General features: G+C 35.1%; 2 protein-coding genes across 2 annotated transcripts; both read left to right on the top strand.

Annotated features, from left to right (window-relative positions):
- The first annotated feature begins 2,304 nt into the window (after nt 1–2,304).
- On the top strand, nt 2,305–27,895 carry LOC148956017 (DNA-directed RNA polymerase II subunit Rpb4-like). Its single transcript, XM_089089507.1, has 3 exons — nt 2,305–2,413; nt 24,813–24,993; nt 27,620–27,895. The coding sequence occupies exons 1-3, from the start codon at nt 2,353–2,355 to the stop codon at nt 27,792–27,794; spliced, it is 417 nt and encodes a 138-aa protein (XP_088945633.1). The 5' UTR covers nt 2,305–2,352; the 3' UTR covers nt 27,795–27,895.
- Nucleotides 18,635–20,403, top strand: LOC148956018 (transcriptional adapter 2-alpha-like). The gene has a single exon (XM_089089389.1). The coding sequence runs from the start codon at nt 18,860–18,862 to the stop codon at nt 19,682–19,684; it is 825 nt and encodes a 274-aa protein (XP_088945515.1). The 5' UTR covers nt 18,635–18,859; the 3' UTR covers nt 19,685–20,403.
- Nucleotides 27,896–27,969: the final 74 nt, after the last annotated feature.

Below are 27,969 nucleotides of genomic sequence, written 5' to 3' on the forward strand. Positions count from 1 at the left end.
TCGTGGTAACAAACTGTAAGTAAGGAACGACCTGCTCAATAGTAACCAAATTTAAAAACTGAATTTTGATATCAATAGATATATCAAAAGAAACAGACTTTTATGCTGATTTCAAATATGTAAGTTTCATTAAGTTTAGTTTTACTCATCAAAATTTAAGCGCCTGAGAAAACTTGCCTGATTTTCGAAAAAAAAGAAAACATCCTCTATAAGTCACAGAGCCTTAATGAAAATGATATCATCATATTCATCGCATAAGAGAACCATACTCTAGAGGTTTCAATCATTTATATGCCAAAATTTGGAATTTTGTATTTTTCTGCCAGAAGAAAGATCATGGATGCGTGTTTATTTGTTTGTTTGTATTTTTCCCGAAGGTGATCATATCGATGCAGTGGTTCTAAAATATCGCAGGAGGGCTCATTCCAACAGAATTAAAAGTTTTAGTGCCGTTTTTAAGTGACGAAAAAATGGAGGGTAACTAGGCCCCCTCCTACGCTCCTTTTTTCCCAAAGTCACCCGATGAAAATTTTGAGACAGCCATTTTGTTCAGCATGTTCGAAAAATATAATAACTATGTTTTTAGGATGACTTAATCCCCCACAGTCCCCTGGGGAAGGGCTATATGTTATGAACTTTGCCCAATGTTTACATATAGTATTGGTTATTGGGAAGTATACAGACGTTTTCAGGTTTGATTTTTATGGTAGTGGGGGTGTTGTATTGGGGTTACGTAAGAGGATCTGTCCATGGAGAAAGTTTCCGTGGGTAAAGGGACCATTGCCATGAAGGTGGTGTCGGATTTACCAGCATTATTTTAAAAACGATCAGAAATTAAATATATTTTTCAACTGATAGTAAGTAGCAAAATCAAAACCAAAAACAAATAGAAATTAGTGCGTATGTGACTCAGTTCGCCCCTTATTCAATACCTTGCTCTTTACGCCAAAGGTATTTTTAGTATTTTCATAAGAGCTATTTAATCTAATTAACAGCCTTTGTGATTAAGTGGTCATTTTTAAAGAATCAGAATAAAATTTGAACTTTAGCGTAAAGGGCGAGGTATTGACTTGGGGGCAAACCCCCTAATATACATATTAAAAATATACGAATATGGAAGTTCGCTACTTAATTTAATTCGTAAGTTACGTATATTTATTACTAATAAAAACGTTCATAAATAAAACTAAACAACTTTCTAGAAAGCCATTTAACCAAAAAGAAGTAAAATTAATATGCAAATTTCGTTTTAATTATTTTTGTACGGTGAGCCAAATTTGAAACCTGTATTAATTAAAAAACGTTGAGAAATTAAATTAAAAAAAACTTGGTTTGTTAACTGACAGTAACGAGCGATATTAAATCTTAAAACGAACAGAAATTATTTCGTGTATGAAAGGGGCTGTCCCCTACTCAACGCTCGGCTCTTTAAGCTAAAGTTTGACTCTTTCTCACAGCTCTATGTTTTGAAACAATAAAAAACTTTAACATAAAGAGCGAGGCGTTGAGGAGGGGACAGCCCCTTTTATATATGGAAGAATTTCTATTTGTTTTAAGTTTTAATGCCGCTCCTTACTTTCAGTTTAAAAAAACCTGTTTCTTTATTTAATTTACTTAGAGATGTCACAACCAGCTAATTGAATTTAGACCGGAAAATCAATAATTAAGTATTTAATACACCTCAATGGTAGCGACCAAATGTTAAGGTGTCAATTAAAAAAAAAAAAATGACAAGGCAAATTTCGGTGAGCTGTTGTCACCAAACCATGCAATAACAAAACAATCAGCACGTTGAAACGCTTTTCTTCACGGCTCGCCAATATTTTCTAAATGGCATAGCCTTAGTTTTCAGCTTGGGTTTGGGAATTAGTCCAAATATGCTATATTCAGCCACTCATACCGAACCTAAACTCAGCGACAGTGCTTTAAAAAATATAGCTGTTTATTCGGACCATCAAAGATGCAGAGAAAAATATAAGACCAATTCCTGCTAATTTTTTATATACTTCTTTTATTCTAAAAATTTAGTTCTGAACATTTAGTGGGACTTTGGGTTTACAGTAAAATTCAAATTTTAACAGTAAAATTGTTTCGCGAAACTTTCATAATCTGGCCTCTAGTCAGTTTTCTATCTGGGTATTGTCATAGAGATAAAAAAAGAAAGCCAAATTCTGCAAATTGTAGTTGCCTAACTCTATAGTTAACTTCAAAAACACTGATTTAAGAACAAAACAAATAGCGAGAACTAGAGAGACTCAGCCCTCTGCTATTTTCTATTTTCATATCCAGGGATGACTAACTGAGCGGCAACAGTGAAAACATTTTTAATAAAAGAAAGGCAGAATTGTAGAAATGTCTAGCACAGCTGTAGATGAGACAGATGAAGATGCTTCAATTTTACAGTTTCCCAGAGGTAATGACAAAATGTATGAACTAAAGTAGCTGAGACACAAGTCTGGAATTGAAGCTTTTGAGAAGGAAACATGTTAAGCAAGTAATTCTTACTTCATAGCTTATAAAGCTATGTAAAATAATCATATCTATCCTAGGCTAGCCTAGTTAATACGTTTTGACTGCATTTTCAATACATATTACCCCCCCCCCACTAATGCTACTTATTGGTAACTAAAGTCTTATCCTAAGTATAGCCTAGACCTGTCATCTATGGAATGTTCTAACCCTAGAAACAAGGAAAGGACATAGGGTAAATTTTTTTTTCATATTATTGACTTATGAATAAAGTAAAAATGCCTCTCAATACCTTTTTTTATGCTCTTTCCAAATATAACAATCATTTTTTTCAGAAATGAACTTTACCCTCACCCCTAGGCTATAGGCCTACCAAATCAGGGTATATATTTGCACATTAGGGGAGGGGTAGGAGAACAGTTTAAAATTACCTCTCAATTATATCAGAAATAAAATTTACCCCCAAGTTTTAGGTGATGACCTCTAGTTCTTGAGTTGGGATTATCAGTAAAGAACAATGATGAGAGAATATTAGCCCTCATTAACTTATAGGCTAAAATGGCCTCCTTTCCATTTCTCCTGTAAACAAGCAGTCTTGCATGGTAGGAAAGTTCCCACATGCCAGATATCACTCTGGTGGCACATCTGTGGAAATCTCCAAAAACCTTTATGTCTTTTTTAAAATATGAGGAGACAAGAGACATTCCAACTTCAAGCTTAGGATGCACAAGTCCCTTATATAGAAGACTAACAACTTTAGGGGAACAAGTAGAAAGAGTATGCTTAATCAGTCATAAAGTTGACCTAGCACTAGCAGCAGACCTCTTTGCATGAATGCTGAATTTAGTTCATTGTCAATCATGACACCCAGATCTTGCTCATTATTTACATAGGAGATTAGGTGGCATGAGAAAAAATAAGAGCAACAAGGATTCAATTTGCCAAAGTGAATGATATGGCACTTGGCAGCATTCAATTCAAGAAGCCGAGCCTCAGCCCATTGACAAAGCAGTCAAAGATTATTTTGTAGAAGGGTATGATCATTGCTGGACATGATTGGTCCAAGAAGCTTCAGGTTGTCAGTATTGATAGTTGTTTTACTGCTGATAATGGAAGGAGTATCATTGATGAAGAAATTAAATAGTATAGGACCCATTACACTTCCCTGAGGAACTCCACTCAAAACATGTGTAGAGGAAGAAGGCAGGGGTTTCTATTCAAGCTTGACTGCATGCAATTTAATTACAAGTTGCTTATGACAAACTTTGTTAATAATAATAATAATATAATGCAAAACAAATAGACCACAGGACCTCTACAAAAATCTTTTAAATTGAAAACAAAATTGTAGGTACTTTCACCATAGTATTTGTCCAGTTCCTGCTTGAATGAGTTTGCATTGATGACTTCAAAGGGGAGCTTGTTCCAGTGTTGTTTTACTTGGTTCTTGAACACCCAACAGCCAATGTTGTTTTGAAACCTCTCTTCTTGAAGCTTGAGGTTGTGACCATGCAGGTTCATGTTGCTGAAGTTGAGAACATTGGTAGCCTGGATGTTTTCATAGGCATCATAGCAAAGCTTGTATAGCTCAATGAGGTCTCCTCAGTGAAGTCAATGAGCTAATGAAAGAAGTTTGAGCTTGTGGAGCCTATCTTCATAAGGTAGGTTTCTCAGAGTTGGACAGAACTTTGTTATTCATCTTTGAACTTTTTTGAGAGCTTTGATGTCTTTGTTGCAAAAGGGATGTGTAGTGCAATGATCATATTCAAGGATTGGCTGTACTAAAACTTTGTAGAGAAGGCAAAGGGTCTTATCATTTCCAAAAGTGAAGTTGCACCTTAAAACGCCTGCAACACAATTTGCTGTCCCAATAATGTTGTTGTAGTGGGCCTGGAAGTCGAGGTTGCTGTCAATGACAACTCCCAAGTCATGCTCCTCCTGTCATGATGTGATTGGTAAGTCTCCTAGTCTATATTCATAGTGGATAGTAGGTTTCCCTATTGTTGGCTTGTGGCTTTTGTTGATATTGATTTCCATCAGCCAGTTGGACATCCAACTATTGAGCTTGTCAAGGTCCTCTTGCAGAGATTGTGCATCAGGAGCTGTTTCGATTACTTTATACAACTTCTGTGTTTTGTTTACAGTAGAATCTCTGAGTTGATGCCTTCTACTAGATCATTGAGATACAGGTTAAATAAGAGAGGGCCAAGGACTGAGCCCTGGGGAACACCACTGATTACCTCTACTTCAAGTGTGCTCAAAACTCCATCTACTGATACTGTTTGAGACCTTCCAATAAGAAACTGTTTGATCCAGTCAACTGTGGTTCCCAGACCAAGGTTGCAGAGTTTGTATAGGAGGTGACAGTGAGGTACTTTGTCAAAGGCCTTTTTAAGGTCTCAAAGCTTTAGAAAAATCAAGCAGTATCATGTCAGCAGGCACTCCCATATCAAGCAACTTAGTGATATGGTCATATGATGTGACAAGCCTATGGCTTCTTCCTTTATTGAATAAAGTAAATGATTCAAGGAGATTGGTATCAACAGATCTTCCTGAACAAAAGCCATGCTGGGAGCTGTGCAAAACATTGGTTGCTTCAAGATATCTAATAACTACAGAATTGATTATACTTTCAAAAACCTTAACAACTGCTGATGTGATGCTAATGGGTTGATATTTTTTGGCAAGATTGTTTCTACTCTTTTTAAATGTGGTGTAAGAATTATATGTACAGTTTTCCAATCCAGAGGTAGTCCTGGAAGATTTGATGATAGCTTGAACAGCATGGAAAGAGATTGACACAAAACTGTAGGACACTCATGAAGGATACACTTGTGAATGCCATTTGGATCAGCAGATTTATTCAGTTTGAGGGATATAAGTTCCTTTAGAACTATTGTATCAGTAATCAGAATTGCTTTCATCTTATGTGATACACCACTTGTTAGTTGAAAATTTCTAATTTTGGCTCAGGATCAGCAACTGGTTGACTATTGTACAGGATATCTGGGACTGTACATCTGCTGCTATATTTTTGATTTGCATAATGCCAGAAAGATTTAGGGTTATCCTTAACATCCTCAGCCAATTTTTCCTTAAACTCTCTCTTCAACTCCTTTATTTGGTTGGTTGTCTGATTACAAAAAGATTTGAAGACTTGATCTAGACTATCATTTAAGACAACTTATTCCAAAATAGCACAAATTCAAAAGCAAAAGAGCTCTGTTACTCTCTTCTTTGGAGCCTGAGCAGCTGTAGTTGTTTGCTCATTAGAACAAGAATTATTTAAAAAAAAATTGCATCATATGATCCCCAGTAAATTATTTTTTGACATCTCAAGGAGCAGTTCTAGCTTATGCCAAACTTCTGGACCTTGTTGAGGATTTTATTTTCTCAAGAATTTGAGCTAAATTTCTAAAATGTAGATTGGCTGGGACACATGCTATCTTAACTGCACTGTCAAAAAAACAGCTTTTAGAAAAAACACCTTAAAATATTAATACTTATGTGTCTTTAGTTACTACAATAGCACCCAAATAAGCTTTTTCAACTGAAATTTTGAACACTTTAAACTACAACAATCATGACTGGCTAGGAGATAATGTCTTATGTTCCAAAAGTTGTTGTATTTAGTGTTGACTTGTCTTTTACCTTCTGTAGGTTGTAAGTAACAATACAACCAAGTTCTTGAATCACTATGAATAGGGCACTCTGGATTTTGCTTCAATTGTGAAGACCAGACTATTGTCTGGTCTGTTCTATTGTATGTTGGCTGCTCTAGTATATGCTCCAAAAATTCTTAGTTTATCCAATCTTCTAAAAAATAAAGAAATCAAATTTAGCAATTTGTTTTGTCTTAGATGGTATACACTGAAAGACAAACACTTTAACAAGGGTATGCCAGAAATAATGACTACTGCATTAACTTATAGATGGTCAAGCACTGAGAAAGAATTGAGCAAAAATATGGAGATGGCAAAACTGTTACCCCTATCACTGACAGCTCAATCCACCAAGTTCAGTGACGTCTATACAGCTGAGTGTGATTGACTTCCATCCTGCTCAAGCGTGCACCCATGGGAGTAGCTAAAGGGGCTGTAGCCCCCCCTCCCCCTCAAGGAAAATTTACATTTTTTTAAAATCTTATTTAATCTGCTCGGTTTTATCATTCATTCCTTAGTCCCTACTCAAAACTTGCATTCAAAGAGCTAAAATAAACTTAAATTAATGCCATAAATACCATTTTTTCTATGTAATTTTTAAAGTTTTCCATTGGTTGGCCCAGGGAACCCTGGTCAACCCCCCCCCCCCATGTTATTTTATGAGTTCACTACTGATCCTGCTCTGTATACAACTCTACCATTTATGCTCTGTAAGACACTCCTATTTTCTGTGAATCTCTTTTGACCCCTTTCTATCCAATTTGAGGGTTTGCTGCTTCTTGTTTAGCCCCCGTAAGGATTGCCAAAAAGCAACTTTTTTGTATATCAGTTGTCACTAAAGTATAACCTGCCTGTCCTAGCTTTGGTGCAATTATTTGTCAACTAGGCTTGCACTATTTCATGTCAGTGCAAGTTACTATCAGAGACACTGACAGATTTATTAAGAAAGATAAGAACAATGGCAGCAAGGTAGGTTACACAAATTAGGGTTATAACAATAACCACCAAGAATTCCAGCAGACTTTTGAATAACAGGGAAACTGACAGAAGCCTCATTATGTCATGGATACAATACTGTCATGCAGTCACTAGATAGAAAGCTGAGTGCATATGCTTCTGCAAACATCTTGGAGACACCCTTATAATAGGTAACTCCAGATGTGCTAAACTCCTAGTAATGTGAAGAGGGAATTCAGGAGTTACTAAGGGGGAATATACTCAGAAAAGAAGAAGAAAACCTTTATTCTCTTTATAGCCCAAAAGAGTGGGACATGGCCACATTTTTGTACAGCAAATTGTTTGATGTAGTCACTCCAATGAAAGCCTAATATTATCCTTTAGCAATTTTTCTGAAAATATATAGTATTCCCTCCTCAACCTTTTGAAGTTACCACACTTTAGAAGCTGTGATGCTGTCATCACCATGGCTTCTATTGTTCTAATCCTAGCTTTCAGAGTTGTCTTCCTAACTTTTTTTTAACTGCAAAAAGTACCTGGTTTCTTGACTGTTGTTTTTTAATCTTCACTGCATCCACCATCCCTACTGATAATGCTACCTATGTAAGTAAACCTATAAACTAACCTCTAAACCTCTAATTTGATCAACTCAGTGTTCTTAATATGAATTTTTAAACACATTCTTGCATGTTGAATTCTTAAAACCTGTAAAAATTCATTCTTTTCCTAACAGTCTCATCTGAGACACCTAAATTGTCTATGTTATTTGAGTTCTAGATTTTTAATTTGATACCATGTTTTCTTATAGATTGGTTTTGTTCCTTTAGATAAAGTCCATCAAAATAATCTATATAAACATAAATTAAACATAGCCCTGCTTAACTTCTGCTGCTTAACTTCAGCCAAGAATTCTTTGCTGAACATACCACTAATGTCACTTTCTACAATAATAATAACTATAGAGTTATTTTTAATTGCATTAATTATTTTAACAAGCTTATCTGGCATACCATGAAAGGATACAACTTTGACTAAAGTTTCTATCTGCTGAAACAAATGTCATAATTAGTAAAACCCAGGACTAAGCAAGTCCAAAGATTGAGTCACTGTCTAATTCTTAATCTAACCAGAAATTTACTCTATGTGTCTTCTCTGTGTAGAAAAAGTAGTTGTTTTATGATATTAATTTAAAAAAAACTTTTTCAAAGAAAAGTAAACAGCTCCATTAAACCAAAAATGAGCAGAAATAAAGTCAAATAATCTTCCAACTGTAAAACTACCACAAATCACATAAATAAATAAATGAAACACAAAACAAACATAAATTACAATAAATAACAGAGTCAAACTCAAAACGAGCAAAAATTAAGATAAGTACGGCTGACAACCACCATGCCTTCTTAAGACTAGAACATAATTTGTACTTTGCTGAAAACAAGATATATTTTAAATGTTTTCACTTTTTGACTTTAATAAAAAGAATTATTAAAAATTTTAAGGAATAAAATCAGTATATATATATTAAACCAATAATCCACAATAATTTGTTTGTTTTTTTCAGTAAAGTGCAAATTATGTTCTGATCTTGAGAAGGCATGGGGGTTATCAGCCCTACTCATGTTAATTTCTGCTTGTCTTGAGTTTGACTCTTTTGTTTATGGTAATTTCAATTCGTTTTGAGTTTTTTTTTATTTATTGATTGTAATTTTTGGTTTGGAAGGTTATTTGACTTTATTTCTGCTCATTTTTGGTTTAATGGAGCTCTTACCTTTTCTTTCAAGAACTTATTCTGTGGAGAAAGTTTTTTGAATTACTTTCTGCTTGTTTTATTGAAATAGAGTTTTCTTGGAAAAGATAATAATATTTTGTATCTTTTCTTGGAAAAGAGAATAATATTTTTTATCTTTTCTTGGAAAAGAGAATAATATTTCGTATCTTTTCGTTTTTTTTTCTTTAAGAATCCATAGGCTTGCTTTTTGTATGTATGAGAAACTTTTTCAACAATTTTTTAACCCTGACACAAAATAGTATTGTTTAATTTAATTTTCTACCTCCTCAAGTTGACCTGAAAAATGAAACTTAATACCACTCCCAAAAAAGTATATCTATGCTCTTTGAAAACTTTGGTACACTTGCACTCTTTTAATTTATTTAAATTGTAAGAGCAGAAGTAGTAGTAGTATCCTTGACAGTTTTAACTTAATACCCCCAGTTGTTCTCAAGATATTGCTGAGGTGTTTTATTGGCAATTAGTTTTAAAGCATAATGGGCAAATTGCATAACTCTGGGGGGTTGATGTACCCAAATATCCCCAGAGACATAGCTACTCGACTGTTCTACTATGCTGAACAAAATGGTTGTCTCAAAATTTTGATTGGATATATTTGGAAAATGAATGGGCTTGGGTGAAGGGCTGCTTGCTCTTCAATCACTTTTCACTTTTTAAAATTGGCACTAAAACATTTAATTTCCAATCGAACTAGTTCCTTTAAAGGTTTATATGATATTTCTAGCTATTATAGACTAGTGTTGCCCATGATAATGCTTATATGCCCTTTTGAAAACCAGTATGTATATAGTTTTTTCGTTTAATTGAAACTTACCCTAAACATTCCCTAAAAGTTCCAACTTAATGCCCAGTAGCTGTAATGGTAGTATGAATAGGACACACGTAGTGCCTTCTGGCTAGTTCAAAATTGGCTGTAACTTACCCTTAAAGGTCTAACTTAATACTGTAAACCATTTTTGAGATATTGCTCTGTCACCTTTTTGAAAATTTACATGCTCATAGTTCATTTTGATTTAGTTCAACATCCACCTAAATATTCCTTGCAAGCTTAACCTTAATACTCTTAGCTTGCATAGTAGCAATAGTTGTGTTAGTACTAGTAGCAGCATACAATGGGCACTAAAACATTTAATTTCCAATCGAACTAGTTCCTTTAAAGGTTTATATGATATTTCTAGCTATTATAGAGCAGTATTGCCTATGATAATGCTTATATGCCCTTTTTAAAACCTGTAGGTATATAGTTTTTTCATTTAATTGAAACTTCCCCTAAACATTCCCTAAAAGTTTCAACTTAATACCCTGTAGCTGTAATGGTAGTATGAATAGGATACACGTAGTGCCTTCTGGCTAGTTCAAAATTGGCTGTAACTTACCCTTAAAGGTCTAACTTAATACTGTAAACCATTTTTGAGATATTGCTCTGTCACCTTTTTGAAAATTTACATGCTCATAGTTCATTTTGATTTAGTTCAACATCCACCTAAATATTCCTTGCAAGCTTAACCTTAATACTCTTAGCTTGCATAGTAGCAATAGTTGTGTTAGTACTAGTAGCAGTATACACATGGCACCTTTGGTCTCTTCAAATTGCCCTTCAACACATACTGAAAGTTTCAAAATACCATCAAGCATTCCTGATATGTCCTCTTGACAACCTGTTTGGGCATAGTGCGTTTTGATTTAGTTCAACATAGATTCAATATATCCCAAAATTTTTCCCTTAATACCCTTAGCTTTAGTAGCAGCAATAGTAGTACCAGCAATAATAGTAGTAGCAGCAGAATTAATAGTTGTAGCCTTAGCTTTAGTGGCAGTATTAGTATTAGAAGAAGTAATAATAATGGAAATAGTAGTAGTATGAGTACAAGCAGTACCATTAGGATGCAAATATTGTTGTTTGGTTAGTTCAACATCCCCCACAACAAGACTGGTTAATTTCAACTTCACACACCAATATTCCTTAGATGTTGTTGATAAACTCTTTTAACAATATTTATACAGGCAGCAGGTTGTGATTCAGTTCACCTTCTCCCCTCAAAACTTCACCTTCATACCCTTAGGCGTAGTTGCAATAATAGTCACAGTAGTAGTATTAATATTACCAGTAGTAGTATCAACAGTAGTAGCACTATTACTAGGGTAAAAGTACTGATGATTCGACAGTGCAATTTGGGAACCTCTGTCAAAATTTTCCTTCAAAACGGAATAACTCTGCTTAGCCATGCCTTGGAGCACAATTTCTTGAAGCCGTTTTTGTATTTCAACCATAGGAAACAGTTGATACAATATCCAGTACATCCAGATAAGAAAAGAACATTTAATTCAGTCAGTTTCCTGTTTTTGACAAGAATGGAGCCCCAACAGTTTTTCAGGTAGGCAATGTCAGACTGCTGTTACTTGGTTATTTATTGCACAGAAAAAATGTTGGGATTAGCACCAAAGCATCAAGATACATCTGATTTTATCAGAATTCTAGTCACATTAGCTTTTTCTTGATAAAATTAAATTAAAATGGCAACAAAAATCACATTGTCAAAACCAGGTTCCAAGTGTCGAAAATTCTTGTTTAATTTAGTAGAATTCCAGGCACACTAAAAATGTTCCTGTAGTCAAATTTAGACGTAGATAATGCCTTCTATAAATTGGTTTATTTCTTTTGCAAATATCTTGTACTAACCTTGTCGAAATTTTTGACAGACAGCAACAGGCCTTGTTAAAATATAGGTGACTCTGTTGTGAAGGAAACTTCACAACATGTAAAACAAATAAGAAATGATTGGTGTCGAAATTCCAGGGTCCACTGCCGAAAATACAGCTGTCGAACTTATGGGTACCTGCTACTGCCAAAAATTGTAGAGGTTCACATGAAAGTCATTGTTCCCTGCCCTTAGCACTTATCGATGAAACTAGATATAAATTCTTAAATTTGGGTTGGAAGTTGAGCTGAAGCTTGACAAACACTCTGCTAATCTCTTTGGTGAAAAAAAACGAGGTGCCATAGTTTGTTGGCATGATTCTAGCCTTTCTTGACAAAGGTCAGTCCAAACTAAAATTTTCCAAGTGGATTAAAATTTCAGATCACACTTTGAAATGGCCAAATGTTGATGACATTTACACTGTCAACAATTAAAAAACCTTTGCTGGGACATTAAAACTAACAGGAAGTGGGCAATTCCAGATAGCATTTGGAGATGCTATTCCTGTGGCACATATGCAACACTTAGAAAAAAGAAGATTTATGTGATCTAGGTAACAATATCATACTCCTTATGATTAACCGATTTTGTTATACTAAATACTACATACTTGAAACAATTTTATTAGTTTTATTACTTCTACTTTTTGAACAGTGTTTTATACTTTTATACATTAAATGAAGTTGAAGAAAAATAAAGAAATAAGAATATACATGTCAAATACACCAGGTTCCACCCACAAGCATTCCCAAAGTATTTTGACACGTGTCAAGTTGGGTTCCGACCTGCGTCGAAAACAGGTAACTTTTTTGTTGTGTCAAATTTGTAGGTGAAAATGCTCTAATTTCGGGAAATCGGAGTTTTGTACCCTTTTCAGATAAAATTTCAAACTTCTCATCAAACAATTAAATTCCTAGATGTTTTTCCTACATACTGAAACCCTTTTCAAATCAAAAGTATTTAAATTAGGAGTTCTGCAGTAGAAAAACTTTTTTTTTACAAAAACTGTCGAATCATCAGTAGACCTTTACCCTAGTAGCAGCAGTAGTATTAACGTTTTGCCTTTTGGTCAGTTGAACATCCCTCTCACCAAGTCCTGGAAGTTTCAACTTAGAATAATTAGCCATTGCTATGACATTGCTAATGTGTCCTTTTGTAACCTGTATATTCAAATACTTTTTGAAATTTTCGTCTTAATGCTCTTAGCCTTACAAATAGTTACAATAGCAGTAATAGCAGTAATAGTAAATGTAGCAGGGGTGGTAGTATTAGTAGTAGCTTAAACATATTGCATTTTGGTCAAATGATTTTTTCCTTTAAGTATTCACTGAAAGTTCCAACTTAATACCCAAATCAATTCTTGAGATACACACAGTATGTATGTACATAGTGTCTTTTGATTTAATTTGAATTTCCCCTAAATATTGTAAATGTAGTAGTGTGGTAGTAGTAGCATTAGTGGTAGCAGTCAAGGCTATACCCAGGATTTTTTTTGGAGGGGGTTTTACTCAAAGATTTTTTTTGGGGAGGGGTGGCTACACAAAAAAAAAACAACTAAAAAACGCATACAAAATTTTTTATATCCATTTTTGTTACGTTTTTACCAGTCAGACAAACAATTTTTTTTTTTGGGGGGGGGGGGTTCAAACCTCCCTAACCCCCCCCCCTCTGGGTACGGCCTTGGTAGCAGTAGTTGTGGTGGTAGATGTGGTAGTAGTAGTGGCATGTAAATATTGCTCTTTGGGTCAATTGATGATCTCCCTTATCTTTTTCTGAAAGTTCCAAATTAATATACTCAGTTGTTCCTGAGTTATGCCCTTTTGACAGCCTGTATACATATAATGTGTTTTGATATAGTTCAACAGTTTCCTCAACATTCTCTGAAAGGCTCTCCCGAATGCCTTTTGTGTTTTTGGAAAGTAAAGGTCAAGCATGCATACCTTTCTCAATAACATACATCAAACAGTCCATGGTAATGAACTGTAAGTAAGGAGCAACCTGGCTCAATAGTAACCAAAACTCTAAAAAACGAAATTTTGATACCCATAGATACACCAGTAGAATCATATTCTGATGCTGATTTCAAATATATAAGTTTCATTAACTTTAGTTTTATCCATCAAAAGTTACGTGCCTGAGAAAAATTGTCTCATTTTGGAAAAAAGGGGGAAACACCCCCAAAAAGTCATAGAACTTTAATGAAAATCACACCATCGGATTCACCGTATCAGAAAATCCTACTGCGGAAGTTTCAAGCTCCTATCTGCAAAAATGTGGAACTTTGTATTTTTTTGTCAGAAGAAAGATCATGGATGCATGTTTATTTGTTCTTTTTTTTCTTTTTTTTTATTTTCCCAGGGGTGATCGTATCGATCCAGTAGTCCTAGAATATTTCGTAAGAGGGCTCATTTGAACGAAAATTAAAAGTTCTAGTGCCCTTTTTAAGTGACCAAAAAAAATTGAGGGCAACTCGGCCCCATCCCACGCTCATTTTTCCCAAAGTCACCCAATCAATATTCTGAGATAGCCATTTTGTTCAGCATAGTCAAAAATCTAATTAATATTTCTTTGAGGATGACTTAATCCCCCACAGTTCCCGGGGAAGGGCTGGAAGTTATGAACTTTGCCCATTGTTTACATATAGTATTGGTTAATGGGAAGTATAAAGATGTTTCAGGAGGGATTTTTTTCTGATGTGGGGGGGGGGTGTCAGAGAAGGGGGTTAAGGGGGGGGAGGTGTCAGAGGAGGGGGTTACGGGGGAGGATCTTTCCATGGAGGATGTTTCCTTGGGGGAAGCGACATTTCTATGAAGGGGGTGCCGGATTTCCCAGCATCATTTAAAAAAACGATCAGAATTTAAATAAAAAAAACTAGTTTTTTTCAAATGAAAGTAAGGAGCAACATTAAAACTTAAAACAAACAGAAATTATTACGTATATAAGGGGGTTCGCCTCCTAGTCAACACCTCGCCGTTTACGCTAAAGTTTTTATTAGTACTTTCAAAAGAGCTAACTATTCTAATTAACCGGCCTTTGTGATTCAGGGGTTTGGGATTCGAACAAAATTCGAACTTTAGCGTAAAGAGCAAGGTATCGACTAGGGGGCAAACTCCCTAATATACGTAATAAAACATACGAATATAGAAGTTCGTTACGTAAGTTAATTCGTAAGTTACTTCAGAACAAAATTTCGAGAAAGCCATTTAGCCAAAAAAGTAAAATTAATATGCAAATTTCGTTTTAATTATTCATGGACGGTGAGCCAAAATCAAAGGTGCATTAATTCAAAAACGTTCAGAAATTAAATAAAAAAACGAGTTTTTTTACCTGAAAGTAAGGAGCGACATTAAAACTTAAATCGAGCAGAAATTATTCCGTATATGAAAGTGGCTGTCCCTTTCTCAATACCTCGTTCTTTACGCTAAAGTTTGAATCTGTCACACAACCTTATTTTTCAAAACGATAAAAAACTTAGCGTAAAGAGCGAGGTACATCCCCTTCAATATACGGAATAATTTCTGTTCGTTTTAAGTTTTAATGTCGCTCCTTACTTTCAGTTAAAAAAACTGTTTTTTTTTTATTTAATTACATGTAAACAATGAACGAATTGCCTAACTTACAGCCCTTATCCTGACTGCGGGGAGGTTGACATTCCCATAGACGTATTTACTGGACCTTTCAACAATGCTGGACAAAGAAGCTCTCTTAAAATTTTGATTGGATTTGTTTGGGAAATGATGGGCTTAGGGAGCCGACTGGTTGCCCTCCTTTCATTTTTGACTCCTAAAAAGGGCATTAGAACTTCTGACTTCCAATTAAATGAGCCCCATTCAAATTTTATATGACCACCCGCTCCATACATGCTTTATATGCCCTGGTGCATAACTTACCGCCCTTGCCCCTGGGCTCTGGGGGTTGTTTCCACCCTGAAGGGATTATTGTGTGTTCTTTGGACTATTTTTAACAAAATGGCTATCTCACAGTTTTCGATCAGATGCGTTTGGAGATAAGAGGATGTCTTGGAGATTAGTTGCCCTCCATCTCCTTTGACGCTTAAAAAGGGAACTAGAACTTTACATTTCCAATCAAATGAGCCTCCTCTAAAGTTTATATGACCACCCCTTCCATAAAAACCTTATATGCTCCTAGGGCATAACTTACAACCCTTGCCCTCAAACTCCGTGGTGTTTTGTCAACCCCAAAAGCCTTGTTATGTGATCATTGAACTTTATTTCTTTTTTTGAACAAATTGGCATCTCAAAATTTCTATTGGATGCATTTGGGGAAAAGGACATGGGGAGGAAGGGGATAGTTGCCCTCTGATCACTTTGACTCATAAAAAGAGCACTAGAACTACTGATTTCTAATCCAATAAGCCTCCCCCAAAGTTTATACGACCACCTCTTCCGTATATGCCCCTGGGTATAACTTACAACCCTTTCCCCTGAGGGCTGTGGAGGGGGGGCGAAGGTTGTCATCTCTAAGAATATACTTACTGGACCTTTGAACTATACTGAACAAACGGCTATCTAAAAATGTGACTGAATGTGTTTTGGGAAATTATGGGTTTGGGGAGGAGGGTGCAGTGCAATCACTTTTGACTATTAAAAAGGGCACTAGAACTTTCTATTTCCCATCAAATCAGCCCATTTTGAAGTTTCTGCGACAACTCCTTCTATGCGAAGTGCTCTGGTCTAAAAAAAGAAGCAATACATTGTGCCCACATTGCTCTGTACTTAGGCAGTTCTATTGCGCTGCCTTTGATATTGAGGCTGATTTCATACAGGCTGACTATCCCTTAAGCATAAGATGCTGATGCTTCACACTTCACCATTTATACCTTAAGGAATAAGAAAACATTCAGGTAGTTCATCTTTTCCAAAAGACTTTTCCCTTTGACAACAAAAGTTGCTTCAGCACGCTTACCATGATCTTCTTTAGAATTTGAGATATAACTTGATTCTTTGCTTTGAATCTTGTTAGGCTACAAAACAAATAAACTGTGCTGAAATGCTCCTTAGATGTATGGAGCAAGCTGCTGACATTCCCAAACAAACTATCTTTGCCTCCCAACAGACACAGCCACCAACTTTAAAAGGGCTCTGGGCTATTCTCATCAACTATGCAAAGCATGCAAGCAAACCTGCCATGTGAGACATTTTTCTTTTATAAACTACAGGCTGTGCAATTTTCATTGTCCTCTGGGCTATACAGCAGGAGGGGAATAATCCTGATCATCTGTGCAATTTTCCTGCATTATGACAATTTGCAAAATCATTAATTGCTGACAAACTCTTGGTTCCTATGTAATGATTCTAGTTGCTCTATGAGTCTTTGCTGTTCATTATGAATTTGAGAGTAAAAAAAGAAAACGAAAAAAACTGGCTCTTGAAGCATAAAAGCTTAATTAAAAAATAAAAAAATGGGTTAAATTTCTACTTTTGAGCAGGACCATTGTAATGATTAGTCTGGAAATTTCTAGCTTTTGGTTCAAGTTTAAATATTACTGTTAAATATTCAAAGAAGTGTCTCCCAACATTCTTTGGCATTGTGTGTTGATCTTGTGTTTTACTTGCATTTCATATCTTTATGCTTATATTTTAGTCATATTTCATGTATTAATCACATAACTTTACCTATAAGATGTATACAGTTCTGCCTCCATCTGTTCCCAAACTTACTTCCAAATGTTTTCTCATTTGAATGATATGATTTATTTACACATGTCCTAGCTCAGGGTCTTCAAACTTATGGCTGATGTCCTGGATAAGGAATCCAGTACTTTAGGATAGTTTTAGGGCCGTCATGGCATGCATTTCAACACTACTTTGGAAAGTAAAATTGTATGTAAATTCGGCCCATAATCTGAAAAGCTTGAAAACTAGTAATTTGTCTAGTAAAACTAGTAATCAAGTGTTTCAGTTGCCCTTTTTCAGTTGATATTGAAATATTGTTAAGTTTCAAATAGTGGGAAGCTAGATCGTTCTTTAGGTGAAAAGTTATTAGGCGGATTTTTCCCCTGTTTTTTTTTTTTTTCTTCTATTCTTTTTTTCATAATCCTGTTGTTGATAAGATACAAACTTTTATTTTCCTGCCTTTCGAATTTTATTGAACAATCTGATATCTTACAAAGTTGAAATAGCAATGACTAATGTGTTTCAAAAGAGTTTTGAATGGAGAATGGAATGGTATATTTTTTTATATGTAATTTATGTCTTACAACACAAAATTAATGATGTTTTTGGGAAAAATTCTTTGATGTGGAGGTTTTTAAATTTGATATGTTACTACCCCCCCCACCCATCTGTTGCCAATGACTGATATCTTGTCTGGTGATTGTAAAATTAATATATACTAAAAGAAGAGAGTGAAAAATAAATAGGACCTTTTAAAAAGAGGTACAAATTAAAAAAAGTGAAAAACATAAGAAACAGTAAATTTAACAATAAATAAGTTTTGTTAAGTACCTTTTTTTGTTTATTTTGCAGTTTTGTAAAATCGACTTTTTTATGGTTTTGTAGTTTTTCTCTTTCTTTTCATACTCAGCTATTACATCATAATGTATAGTGGGTGATAAATTCATATACCAAGTTGCAAAAGAGTTGTCCTATTTGGCCAGCCTGAATTCATTTAGGTTTAAAACAATAGATTAAACTATTAAAAGAGTTGGCTGATGCATCTTTGTTTGGTAAATATAGCACCTTGGACATGATCCATTTACAATGTTGACATTTGAGTGTATGTGTACTTATTTGTTTATTTATCCTTTTCATAACTATTACAATTGTCTGCCATTCCGAGGTTCGTCACTGTTTTCAGGTATGATGAGCCAAGTCAAGTTGGAAGATAGCGACTACTGTTTCGTTTGTCGACAACCTTTTCAACAAATTATAGTCAAGTGTGCCATATGTCGGAATGTGCATTTGTGTTTGGAGTGTTTTGCCCATGGCCCTAATTTCAACAATCACTTGAATAGTCATGATTATATTTTACTTCATAAAAACTTTCCTTTGTTTGAGGATTGTTGGAAAGCTTTTGAAGAAGAAGCTTTAGTTTAATAGATTGAAAAAAAAAGCGACGCGGGATCTGCTGAAGGTTTAAGTTTAGTGGGGAAAACTCAGTCTGAATGTATCCGTCATTATGAAAGTTGTTATTTAAATGGCGGACTTGTGGCCAGTTCTTTGATCCAACCAAAAGACCTTCGACATCCTGAGCCAATACCCTATGTAACCGGCTCATTGGAACCACCAAGGCCTTACTATGGAAGCAGTTTTTATAAGGATATGTCTGGTTACCTTGCTTGTCGGGCTGATTTTTCTCATGAATATAATGATTCTGCAGAAAGAGATCTAGCAAATACAGATTGCCTGAATGTCACTGATGATGTGAGCATTTCATTAGATCTTGCCATTGCTTCCATTTACAGTTCAGTTTTAAAAGATAGATTTATGAGAAAGGCTCTTGTTCGGGACTATGGACTAATCAATCCCTGCGGTGCAAATTTACTTGTCTCACGATATAGTGCAGTCCTTACTAGCAATGCAACTACAACACTATTAAAATTTTCTCCTTACATTAAAAGCATGGATTTCGATGCTCTGATGGAAGGCTTGTGCAGTGCTGTATTGTGCAAACGACGGATATTAGAACTTCAAAACATGAGATCCTTAGGAATAAGGACTCTGAATGGTATAAAAGTATATAAAAAGGCTAAATGTCTTCGAGACCGAGCACAAGAAGAATTTCGAAAAATTCCTGATTTTGCCTTACCCGACTTTGAAAAGGGAAGTGATAAAATACCCTCTTTTTGTTATAACTTATCGAGTAAAGTGAAACAACGGAAAAGTAATGCATCTGCACCTTTAGTTTTAGTTGGCTTGCCGGGATATGAAAAACTTAATCAAGAAGAAAGGGAAATGTGTTCAAGACTCCGGATACTTCCGCAGCTATATTTAAAGTTCAAAAGTACTCTAATACAAAGATGTCATGACAAAGATGGCCTCACGTTGATGCAAGCAAGGAGCTGTGTAAGGATTGATGTAAACAAGACACGTCAAGTCTATCAGCTTCTAGAAAAAATGGGGTGTATCTATAAGCCAGATGTGTAATGATGATCTTGGGTCTGTTTAAGATAGTGTTATGGAATAATAAAGCTTTTTTTATTGTTGGTAAAGTAGTACATACCTCCCTAGGCTTAAACTGAGACATTTAAGAAGAGAAAGAATTGTAACTAAGACAAGGTTCAACCCTATAATGTCTTTCCAATTGGGTCCAGCGAACTAGATTATCATCTTTACAAATTGTGAAGCATATTTACTATTACTTACTGAATATTCACAAAGGTCATGGTATTTTAATCCTGCGATTTGGACAGAAGGATAAACTTATTTGGGTAAGTGGACCTAAAGGCTGGGGACCCCCTATGATTGGTCTGAAAAACCTCCCAGGAAAAATCGAAAAAAATAGGTCTAAAAATACCCCTTTTTTAGGTTTTACCTCCCCCCTCTTCTTATAAGCATTGGCACTCATACTTCGGATTGCATCAAACATGGCTCTCATTTCTGGCGAAGTACGGTTGGGATCTGACGTCCTTTCTGGTTGACCGTCTGATTACAAGATTTTATCGACACCTTTCCTGTCCTCCATAGAAGTCAAATAAAAAGTCCTTAAAAGGGGAAATAATGATCTGAGCTCTTTACCCCCATTGAGTTTAGTTGAGACCTGGCAGACTCTTATAGCGTTAATGGTTATGAAGACTTCACCGTCTTTCCGTCATAACTAACAACGGGTAGAATAATAGGGAATTTTTTGCGTTTAACAGAACTCAAACGAATGCTTTGAACCTCTGTCCAAGGGCTGTCCTCAGCAAAACGCCAAATATACATATATATATATATATATATATATATATATATATATATATATATATATATATATATATATATATATATATATATATATATATATATATATATATATATATATATATATATATATATATATATATATATATATATATATATATATATATATATATATATATATATATATATATATATATATATATATATTATTATATATATATATATATAATAAAGTTTATCGCAGATCATTTCTGGTCTTCATTCTCGGTGCGAACAAAAAGCTCCTCCCACTTATTTCTGCATTAGCGGGTTAGTCTGTTTCCGTCAATCAATGAGAAATGGTTACAAAGTGCATTATTCGTAATAGCGGGTTTCCACTTGTTTCGTGTCCAAGAGAAATCTGACTTGTCTACCCGTGAAAAGATCTAATGCCGCTTATGTTTCTATCTGCAAAAACGTTCTCTGGAGCACTCGCACCTTGGTCTGGGTTTTTATAATGGGTGAGATAGGGTATGATCATACTGCTAGTTCTATTAACTGTGCTGGGAATAAACGAACTCTGAATTGTATGTTTCATTTAAATGATCCCTAATAAAAAAAAAACTGTTTTTTTAACTGAAAGTAAGGAGAAAGATTAAAACTTACAGAAGCTATTCTCCACCTGACGGAGACTGACCCCTCCTCTAACCTTCGCTCTTTTCGCTAAGGTTTGATTTTTAGTTAAAGTATCAAGGACACTAAAAATGAAAACTGGTTCTTTAAATGGGTTAAGGGAAAACTTACACAACCATATACGTCTTAAAAAATCGGGAACAATTGTGATTTCAATTTTTAATGAAAAAGATCTTTAATTTTCTTTCTTTTTTTTAAAAAAGAAACAGCCCGCCTGCTGTTAAATAGAAGAAGAAGAAGAAATAAAGAACTTGGGTTAAAATTCAGCGAAAAATGAATGAAAGATTTATCATTATGGAGCTCTAGAAGTGTAACTTTCCCAATTGATTTCCGGTTGTTGTTGAGCGCGTCGTTCCTTACTTGCCGGTCGTTACCACGAACTGTTTGAAAAAATAAACTCCATTTAAATTAAAGTTATGACAATTCGAATCCATTTTAACATTATTCTTTTCCTCTAACATCATTTGGACACTTTCATTTTATTCGGTTAAAGAAACCCCTTCTTTCCGGAAAGATTTGTTTTTCACAAAGACTCAACAAAGGAACAAATAAAAAAAGCCGTAACAATTAAGCTAAAAGGTCACAGTAATAATGTCTTATTTTTGTGAAGCACTTGCATTCAGTATATCAGGTAACTTGGGTCATGGTTGTCTCGAAGAAAGAAAAGAATGCGACTCAACCTTTTGCAAGTTCGTCAATAGGTAAAATTGTTGTATCTGAGCTCTTTGAGGAAGGCCTGAAAAGGCTAAGTTTTTATTTTTATTCGTTAGCCTATCTATGATTAAACTTGGTCAAAATTAGCAGCTAAGAATTTTGTTTTATCTTTTGACGGTGTGAGTCAAATAGTACGGGTGACTTATAAGAGTGGTAGATTTGTCTTTCACAAAGACTCAACAAAGTAACAAATAAATAAAAAAAGCCATAACAATTAAGCTAAAAGGTCACAGTAATAATTTCTTATTTTTGTGAAGCACTTGCATTCGGTATATCAGGTAACTTAGGTCATGGTTGTCTTGAAGAAAGAAAAGAATGCGAACCAACCTTTTGCAAGTTCGTCAATAGGTAAAATTTTTGTATCTGAGCTCTTTGAGGAAGGCCTGAAAAGGCTAAGTTTTTTTTTTATTTGTTAGCCTATCTATAATTAAACTTAGTCGAGATTAGAAGCTAGGAATTTTATTCTATCTTTTGACGGTGTGAGTCAAAGAGTATAGGTGACTTAGAAGAGTGGTATTTGGCACTAGTGTCTACCAAAAAACTTGACGCCATCTAGCGTTCGGCGAAACTTGACATTTTTTAGCCTAATTATGAGAATCGTTAATTCAATTACTGTAATTGGTAAACTTACGGTAGTAATAAGTGACTGACCTAAGTTCCTGAGATAAAAACGATTATTAAGCTTGAAAAATGCATAGTGTCACCAAATGCTAGATGGCGATGATCGTTTTTGTCGGCACTAGTGCCAGTTTTAGCTCATGCTGTTTGAGCTTGGAATTTTGTTATACCTTCTGACGGTTTGAGTCTCTTGCAATGCAAATGACAATGTAGATTGTGTTGCTCCACACCTGTGATCCAGTGGTCCACAGTTTCCACTCTTATAAGGTACTCATGCTGTTCGAGCTTGGAATTTTGTTTTTACCTTCTGACAGTTTGAGTCTCGTCCAATGCAAACGACATTGTACATTTTGTTGCTCCACTCCTGTGATTCAGTGGTCTGACCACTGTAATCCAATGGTCGGTGGTCCTCACCTGGGATCCAGTGGTCACAGTTGCTACATCATTTTACACGGCTTAGGCATCGGAGGTTTTAGTTGTGACCGGCAATGAAAACATTATATGATGTTTTCATTTTATTAAGAATTTACTACTTCTAGATGTTGTAAATGTGGCGTTACAAAGAACTAATGGTATGTTAGGAATGTGTTTATTAATTTCTTAGATAAAAGCTGAGTATACCATTTGATGCATCTCTTCCCAAATATGCTAATCGCCTAACGTTGTAAATTTCATTTTGAACCCTGAAAGAATTTAGAATATTTTAATGTCAGGTTTGATACTTTTTTTTATCACTTTCCCTTCTTCGTTGCGCTAAAAATTGCCGATTCGATTCTCTGTCTATTTTGTCGAAAGAAAATAATTTATAATTTGACTCGTTTCCAGTAAAGTTTATCTCACTGATCTTTTCTTCTTTTTTTTCGATACAACTTTTTCGCTGTAAGTTTATACCGTAAAACAGGAATCCGGTAGAAAAAAAATCTCATTAATTGATGGCTCATAATGCCAAATAAAGCACACTTAAAAAAAAGAAAAAAACAGAAGCAGACTTTTGTATATACTTCAGGACTGTATCCCGGCCCAACGGCAGTGATTTGGAAAGAGCATTGAATGGGAATTTGGTCCATTATTCGTCAAAAAATAATCGTAGGTTATCTCGTGCTTAGAACCCGCCCGTAAATTATTGACAATGTAAAAAATGGGGAAGTTAAAAGATGTATAAATCTAGGATATTTCCTTTGGAATTTAACCTAATTGGTACTCCTTTAGTATACCCACTCTTTTATATATTGCTAGTTTGGTTAACGCTAATGAAATAAAATAAAATAGGATGAGTATATAATAGTTTAGAAACAAATTTTGGCTATATATTTGCACATTAGGGGGGTTGGGGGCAAATAATATACTAAATACCTAACTTAACCTAGGTACCTCCCCCCCCAAAAAAAAACAAAAAAAAACAACACTTTAAATATCGAATACGCAATTAAAACCACGCTATACATTGTATTTCTCTACATCCGTGTGTTGAATCATCCCGTCAAAACGGGTTTGTTCAACGCTTCTCGAGTTTGAGATATAAAAACAGTAGGTATACTAAAGGAGCACCAACTAATATTTTTTATATATTCGTTAGTTAGCATAATTTTTGCTAATCTTTTCTGGAGTATCTAGATCAGTTGCCCCCAACTGATTATGGATCCTGCCCCACCAAGCAATTTCTAAAATCCTGATCCCCCCTCTCCCGTGATGTTAACCTTTTATCAGTCAAAATTTTACACGTATTCACCTAAAGGAAGCTTAAAAGGCTATTAACTTGGTAATTTTGTTTCGAGTCGTCCTCTAGGCATATTTGATGCTAGATGAAAAATATTGTCTTTATTAAACACCTTTTATAGAATGTATGATGTTTTTGCAATACATGGTCAATTTTTACTCTTTAAATGCAGATGAATGTGATGTCATTCACATGAAAAGTGTTTTTTTTTTAAACTAATGCTCTAGATCTTGAGTATAGTAAGCCAAAAGATGCAAGTCCTGCCTATGACCCATCAAAATATAACCATGTCCCGTCGGTGGGGCCTGAATCCAACGTCGGGAATCATGGCTCTAGATATTTATAGATTTCCCATATATTAATTAGCAAGAGTTCCTAAGCAAGGAAGATGTGAATTAGGTTCCAAAGAGGCACAATTTTACTTTTCTCTTAATTGATACAAAATAGTCAAAATTTTTAATAGCCCTGGAGCCAGAAGTAATAAGGGCATTAAAATAAGGTCCTGGTTGCTTACTTGCATAAAAGGGGGAGTATGCCTATCCAGTCTTGCAATTATCTGCTACTATAGTATCATGACAGAGCTTATCTTATTAATTATGACCCAACAATGATTCCACAACAGGTTGTACTCCTCTTTTATTCCACTTTTAGAATTTGAGAATGCAGAAACGCTGATGTTGTCGGAAGTTCATACACTATTGGAGTACCGAAAATCTCAGAATGAAAGCGAAGAAGAAGAGCAAGAACTCTCAGAGACCTTTCTAAAAACTCTTGCTTACACACAACGCTTTAGTAAATTCAAAAATAGAGAGACTATTACTGCTGTGCGTCAGTAAGTCTTTGCATATCTTTTTTTTTATAGAAAGGGAGAGGGTACTCTTTAATTTATAAATACTACTACCACTACTACTAACAACAACTTGTTGCAGCACCGAGCCACCTGAGGCCAACACAGCCGTGCACGCTCCTCCTCCATCCCAGTTTCTTCAAAACTTACCTATACTACTATAGGGAGGCAGCCCATAATAGATTACTGGCCTAGGAAAAGTTTTTTTTAGCCCGAAACAGCTGAACAATCAATAAAATCTAGAAAGTAAAAACCCATTAATCAGATTTGATTGCAGTACTGTGTCATTTACTAGGCTGTCATTTCCTTGAGGGGCGCCACTCCTAAGGTTACCGAGTGTTGCCACTTGCAGTCATGGATCTGATGGTAAAGGGTCCACCATGACCATGAAGCCACACGAGAAGGATTTCCCTTTAGGGGACAAGGGAAGGAGTTTATGACGGAGCAGAGACCCCAGACCATCTCTTGACGCCAGAACAGCTCCAACCTTTTATACCCAGCCTATCCTCGTCTAGGTATGGCTATCACAAGCTATAAGAAAGTAATTGCAAATGGATTTAATGGTAATGTGACCTTAATCGGAAGGAGTAGAGTGAAGCTGTGATATAAGTAGGGTCAAGTAGGAGTGGGCGTGCCTGTACTGGCCTCCCGTGGCTTGGTATTGCGATGACCTGAAATTAATGTAGCCGAAATGCAGAATATAGTACTAGCTGAACAGTTTTTTTTTTTTTTTTTTTTTTTTTTTTTTTTTTTTTATAACTCAGAAGGAAAAATCCTGTGCCTGCTTTGTGTGTAGAGTTCAAAGAACTTATTGCAGGTTTTGTTCGAATCGCTCTTTCCAATATACAATGTTAACCTTTTTCGATATCGTTTCTGTAATAACCCTCTTTTCTGTTTCTATAATAACAATAATTGTTTGTTTTTTTTTTTTTTAATGTAGTCACAACAACTCAAATTATTATAAAATCTCTCGAATTATTCATGTTGTCTCCAGGGAAATTATCCCCATTACAGTGACACAGGGATTTCCAGGAATTTTAATTGGGAGGGATGGGGGCTAGACCGTAAAACAATTACCGTGTCAAATATGTATAAAACTGATCATTCTCTCACCATAAATTTACTCAATCTATCAGCTATAGAAAGTAAGATCGAGCCATATTTTTCGCACAGTTTGTTGTTTAACATAGTCAGTCAAACGGGCATCTGTGACTATCCTTAGATAATTCCTCTTGAAGACATTTAGCGATAGTTCCTCTGCCTTTCGAAGCACCCTCGTCTCAGAACCTTATTTGACAGTTGTCATTACCGTAGCTTCCAATGTTCTTATCTTGGTGCGCAACCTTATCTTCCTATTCTTCCAAACTGTTTCAACTGGAAAAAACACCCTGGGCATTGGCTGTTCTATTTTTTATATTTTTAATGCGTTCACCATCTTATCACCATAACTTCAATAACCGTAAAGCTTGGAAAGGGAATAAACTTATAAAACCTTCTGAATTCATTAAGAGTCTATGAAACAATTAATAAGGCTTCAATCACAACTAGCGTCAATTCACGAAAACGGGGAGGGAGGAGGAGAGTTGGACGGCAATTTTGTTGTTTTATTCAATGGAAATACTAAAAAGAACATTTTTAATGGAAATACCAGAAAAATGGCATTTCTCAAAATCTGCCGGGGGTGAGAGAGGGGCTGATAGAAAAATCTAAATGCGACCCTCCCCACCCCAATCGACGACAATGCACTTATCATGGGGAGTAGAATGTTGATCTAGACGCTATGAATAGCTTCAAATATTCCTTAAGTTATTTGCAGTTTTTTCATTTATAATACTTTGCTGTGATTTATCTGATTATAATGTAATTTTTTATTATTATGCTTTGATTAAGTGATAACAGCACTTATTTTATTTGCTGTGAAGGATGTTGGCCATGCCTACACTCTGAATAAATGCAGAAAAATAGGACTATCCCCGAAAGCGTCAAAGCTTTAATTCTAGCCATTTCATAGAACATACACAATTAGAATTTTATTTGATAATACAATTGAATCAAGCAATGTATTTGGCTATATAAAAGTATTATAGTAGCAGATAGAAGTACGATTTGCCAATTTAACAGAAGTTCGACGCAACTGTTGAGCTTCGATTCCTTCAGGAATACTACAAAATCACTTTAGTATTTCTCCAGTAATATATGTCCTTGTAAAATCTTTGGTGTAAACAATGTTGTGCAATAATAGCTAATAAATAATAATTAAGTAGCTAAGTAAGTTAATAACTTTGAGCATTAATTAGTGATTACGTAAACAATGTAGACCGGTCAAAATATTTAAATCAAATATACCAAAACAGTAAAACATAGAAGAATCGAACTAATGTTTCCGGTCATTTTCTTCTTAGTTTAACGTTTTATCTGCATTTTTCTCTAAGTCTTTATAGTTTATTCTTCTTATACTTTTTTCGTTCGCCCTGAGAAAAATTTGATTGTTTTTATTAATTAATTATTTAATTTTCTATGAACTCAAGTCCTCTTTCATCGTTACTAGTCTTATTTTCCGAGTATTAGCTATGCTTTGTGAGATCATAATTTTCCATGTGTTGTTATTTAGGCTGCTGATGTCGAAAAGATTGCACAAGTTTGAGCTGGCAACGCTGGCGAATCTTTGTCCAGATAGCCCAGAAGAGGCTTCCTCACTCATTCCTAGTTTGCTTGGACGATTCCAGGAAGAAGATTTGCGTCAAATTCTCGACGATATTACAACTAAAAGAAGTTTCCAATATTGAACTTCCCTCTATTCTCTCAGCCTGTTTATGTTAAGTGTAAAGATATAACTATGTATTCATATCTTTTTCATACATGATTAAAGTAAAGTGCTTCTGGTAAAGGTTTGAACCAACAAAGTTTCTACACTTTGAGGAAAGCCTGGGAAAGTTAAGTCAAGTGCTCGTTATATAGGAA

The sequence above is a fragment of the Artemia sp. Qi Xiang Cuo genome, chromosome 1 (genome assembly GCF_049724085.1).
Source record: "Artemia sp. Qi Xiang Cuo chromosome 1, ASM4972408v1, whole genome shotgun sequence".
NCBI lineage: Eukaryota > Metazoa > Arthropoda > Branchiopoda > Anostraca > Artemiidae > Artemia > Artemia sp. Qi Xiang Cuo.

Coding starts and splice junctions, on each gene's coding strand:
- LOC148956017 (XM_089089507.1), top strand. CDS start 2,353: ATGTCTAGCACAGCTGTAGATGAGACAGATGAAGATGCTTCAATTTTA. Junction 2,414..24,812: donor AATTTTACAGTTTCCCAGAG/GTAATGACAAAA, acceptor TTCCACTTTTAG/AATTTGAGAATGCAGAAACG. Junction 24,994..27,619: donor ACTATTACTGCTGTGCGTCA/GTAAGTCTTTGC, acceptor GTTGTTATTTAG/GCTGCTGATGTCGAAAAGAT.
- LOC148956018 (XM_089089389.1), top strand. CDS start 18,860: ATGTCTGGTTACCTTGCTTGTCGGGCTGATTTTTCTCATGAATATAAT.